The 4,284-nt window shown below is 36.7% G+C and overlaps 1 protein-coding gene across 2 annotated transcripts in view; it reads right to left on the reverse strand.

The window, feature by feature from the left end:
• Nucleotides 1-207: 207 nt before the first annotated feature.
• The window catches only part of negr1 (neuronal growth regulator 1), a 134,708-nt gene continuing 130,631 nt past the window's right edge, over nucleotides 208-4,284 (reverse strand). For both annotated transcript variants that reach the window (XM_079350976.1, XM_079350977.1), the window contains one exon: nucleotides 208-3,364. In XM_079350976.1, coding sequence (XP_079207102.1) covers nucleotides 3,264-3,364 — 101 coding nt within the window. In that variant the 3' untranslated portion in view covers nucleotides 208-3,263. The remainder of the gene's footprint in view (nucleotides 3,365-4,284) is intronic.

A 4,284-nucleotide genomic window follows, 5' to 3' on the forward strand; every position in this document is an offset into this window, starting at 1 on the left:
TCTTGGGGATGATATTCACTTCTTTTATGCACTCCATTGGAAGAGCTAAGAGTTCACTTTGTTATTAAGGTAAATATGAAAATAAATGCTCAAACAGACTTTAAAATAAAACAAAGAAAGACCTGAGGACAGATATGTTGTTGTACTTGCTCACGCCATGTCCCTGTAATCACAACCCTTTTGAGTGCTCATAAACTCAGATGAGGGTTTATGTTGTAACATGAAGACTTTTATTGCAAATAATAGTGATTTAATAAAAGGGACTTGTTAATACCATTATTCAAAATAATAAACATCCAGTACATTTCATATGGAATACTAGCATGGTCGTAACTGCTCAGACAAGCAACCAACAGAACTCCAGACTGTCACCAAAGGAAGTGCCACAATAATAACCATCATGACTCAGCAGTTTTTTTTTTCTTCTTAAAGATAGATCAGCAAAGTTGATTGAAAGAAATCACAAACAAATGCAGCCTGGTGGTCTGTAGGAAGTATGTATTTTTAGACCGGCTTTAAGAACCAAACGTTTGGCTCTGTTCATAAGAAGTATGAATATTTGTAAAATGGCCACCTCAAAAAACACAGGTTAACTTGGACATGCAGCACAACCATACTCTCTGCACATCATCAAACACGCAAGTGTGTGAAAACTAGGACTACACACTGGCTCTACAGATCAAAAGGTATCCTATTTTCTCCAAATATACATACATTGATTCTGATCTATAATACTGTTATAGTGGTTTACACCCTCTCCGTTTCAAAAATTAGGTTATTTGATTGCAAACATTGTTCTTTTTAATGTACCTTTCGGACAAAAAAAAACAACAGTTATGGCATCTAAATGAACCCGACAACTTTATAAACTATGCCATACTGTGTCCCATTCAAAGAAATGTCACATATCCGGTTTTACATGTTTCAAATCTACTTTTATACATTTTTTTTCATAAAGGAAGAGAATAAATATACTTTGACTCATTTTCAGTATACCTTAACATTTAAACAAGATCATATGGTGCAGTATTTTAATAATTTGTAAAACAAGCTGAGAATAATTTCAGTACAAACAATAAAAGAAAACAAATGTTCAGCAGACCTCGAAACAAATCTTCACAAAACGTTAAAGTTATAACAGTGTTTGTGCTTTAAGTCTTTTAACTGCCATGGCTATTTCTCTACAGGTTTGCAGTTACAAGTTCATTTGAAAAATACTATGTGAGCTTGGGTTATTGTTAGTCCCTCATTGGGGGGGAGGGGGGGGGGGGGGAGATGTAAAACAATCCAATTTCAAACAAGACCTACAAACATGTTAACCTGAATGACAAATACTGCATTTTCATCTGATAGAAGTGGCTTTTTTTCTTCTTTAAAATACCTGCAGGAGGCCTGAATTGAGAAATATTTAGTTTTCACTGAATAGAATTGGAAAGATAAGTGAGCTACTTGTTTATGAACATTCAAGAATCAGAAATATGTTGAACAAAAGATTTGTGTTGATTGATCCTTTCTAGAAGTGTCCTATAAATGAGCGTACTTCCATGTTTATGGTTCTATTAAGGCATTACATTACAGTATCTCTGTTTATATCATGGACTGAAGAAAACTGACGATGAATAAGCCGTGAACATCTTGTCAGGAAAGTAAATACTTACAATTATTTTTTTTCTGAGGATTAAAATGGTAGTATCAGTGATTCAAATCCAAAATGACTCCCACGAAACAACCACATGGCTTCATTTTTCTACTCTGACGTTACCAGGCCCTGTAGACACTAATGGGCTTTCTAGAGCTTTGTGAGGATAGCACCTTAGGCCATGTATGTTGAGATGAGCATCTTCATAAGCTTTATTTTCAGTTCTGTTGCTACTAAAAACACAAGAAGGACTCCTATGAGTCAAAGCAGGTTTCAGTATTTTACTTTTTTTGACTGCACGAAATATGAGGCTGTAATTGCCGGCTATTTTTAAAGTGACATGGCCTTCCCCTTGTTGATATTTCTTTCTTTTGTTAATAGTTAAGAGTGAAGTAAATATATATACGGTAAAATAGACCCAAATGTTTTTAAAACAAAGAATAGATGCGTTGCAGAATAGTGCTTTCCCAGAATCCGTTATTCCCCAAGAATCATGGCAAAGGTTGTCGCCAGAGACTTGAAGTGGCCCACAGTGTGCAGATGTGGCTTTTTCAGAGGATGATACAGCAAAAGACTCGACCCTCCGCTCAGATGTTCACTGGAAGTGGCACATTTCTAAGAACTGCATCCTCAAGAGAAAAGCGTTAGTTACACTTTATTTTCCCCCACTTGTTGCAACATTCATGTATGTGTAAAGTATGGATATGTACTGTAGTATGAATATTCTTAAGAAAAATGTAAACATAGGGCAGCGATGTTCCTCCCTTCATACTATACAGAGTCATGAACTGTGTTAATTGTCGGTCAAATGAGAAAAAGCTGGTCCCACTTCAAAACAAAAGCCTACACTATAATAAAATATAACATACAATACAGTATACTTTGCTACTTTAACGGCTGCCTGATCGAATGTGTTCGGCAGGCATAGTAACCGAAGGACCCATTTCAGAATACAACAAAGCACACTTTCAACACTGTTCATCCAACTATTGAGTAATCATGACAACACAGGTGCTGAAAAAGCCCCGTCTTTTTTGTTCTTTAGATTTTTTTGTTTTTTTTCCTTTCTCTATTTTTAAGCACACTCCATAATCATAAATTGTACTGTTAGGAATCTAAATGTCTCTCCTGTTGTTCAACAACCCATAATACATTCAATACAACATTGGTATTGTAATTCTGTGTACTGAGAGACTTGGCACAATCGCTTCTCTTTTAGCCATGTACAAAAACAAATGAAAATGTCAATTTTGCGCCATGGCCTCCTAGAGGAAGAGGCATTTAAGTAACTCATTTGGGGGATTTTTGATGTGATTAGAGGTGGGGGGAGGGGACAGGGATAAGCACTGATTCACGATGTGGTCTATCAGCAAAATAGAAGAAAAAATTATAATAACAATAATAATAATAATAAAAAAACACCATCGTATTTACATGACAGAATATTCACCAAAAGCAAAAAAAAACAAAAAACAAAAGAAAAACTTCCCCACACAAAGAAACGTTGATTATGTTCCCCTCACGGCCTTTCAACAAACTGTACCAGATGTGATTCCAGCCTTCAGCAGTGTCAAAAAGGACTCATAAATGCTCTCGACAGTCATTGTGTCCATGCTGGCCTCCGCTAGTACACACTGATGAAGGAGGAGAGGGCCAGGACCAGGTACCGGCAGGCCAGCGGGACGTATGCACTTCCTGTGCTCCCATAGGGTGCAGTGTTGGGCGCTGTGGGCAGGAAACAAGAGAAACTCTGATTAGTTGTGATTGCACTTTCACTTTCAGTCTGCAGCACCCATCATTTGCTTTGTAGGGTGCTTTCTAATGAGTCTGTAAGAACTGCAATTACTGTCGAAGCAACTCATTTTTGGTGTTTTGTATAACAGAAACTTACTTTGACGTGATCACACTATATTCTGAACAGTGTTGGAAATGTTAAAACATTGCATAACATAAAGGAGCATATTTCAGAGAGCTGTCAGCTCTAACTGGTGAAGCATGTTACGATTAAGGTCCGACAATAACTCAATACATTTTTTTTTTTTATTGTGTGCTATTTTGTCCCTTTGGGTGCAGCATAGCTTAGCCATCGCAGGGTCAGAAAATAAAGACGCAGCAGCATCTTTGAATGGTTCTTTTCACTCCAACAAAATCCCAGAGAGCTCAGAATCAGAATCATGGTATCCTTACTGAAGCATAAAAGGAGTTTGTGCTCTCCATGAACAGAAGTACAACATCAGATATGAACAAAAAATAAATAAATAAATAAAAAAAGTACAAGGCTAAATAGGACAACAGTGCAGTGATGAGTTGAGCAAAAGATGCTAAAGTGAACGTGATAATAACTGATGTAATAATGTAACGCACTGATTCATTTACATAAGGTCGATGGTATTTACAGGTTTGACATTAAGGCAGTGTGCATACCTTGATAACAGAGGAGGAGGATAATAATATCAGGGGACCAGGGGACAGGTCTTTTTAGCAATTCTTATAGTCAGTCACTTCACGATATGATTATCAAACGATTCTTGATGCATCACGATGCATTGTTGAATTTAATCCCTTTTATTCAAAATCTTTGCAACACATAAGTCCCACAAACAGCTGGCCCTTTGAAAAAATGTAATTGTCCTTTTTCAGAGTCC

Source organism: Symphodus melops, assembly GCF_947650265.1.
Source record: "Symphodus melops genome assembly, chromosome: 8".
Taxonomy (NCBI): Eukaryota; Metazoa; Chordata; class Actinopteri; order Labriformes; family Labridae; genus Symphodus; species Symphodus melops.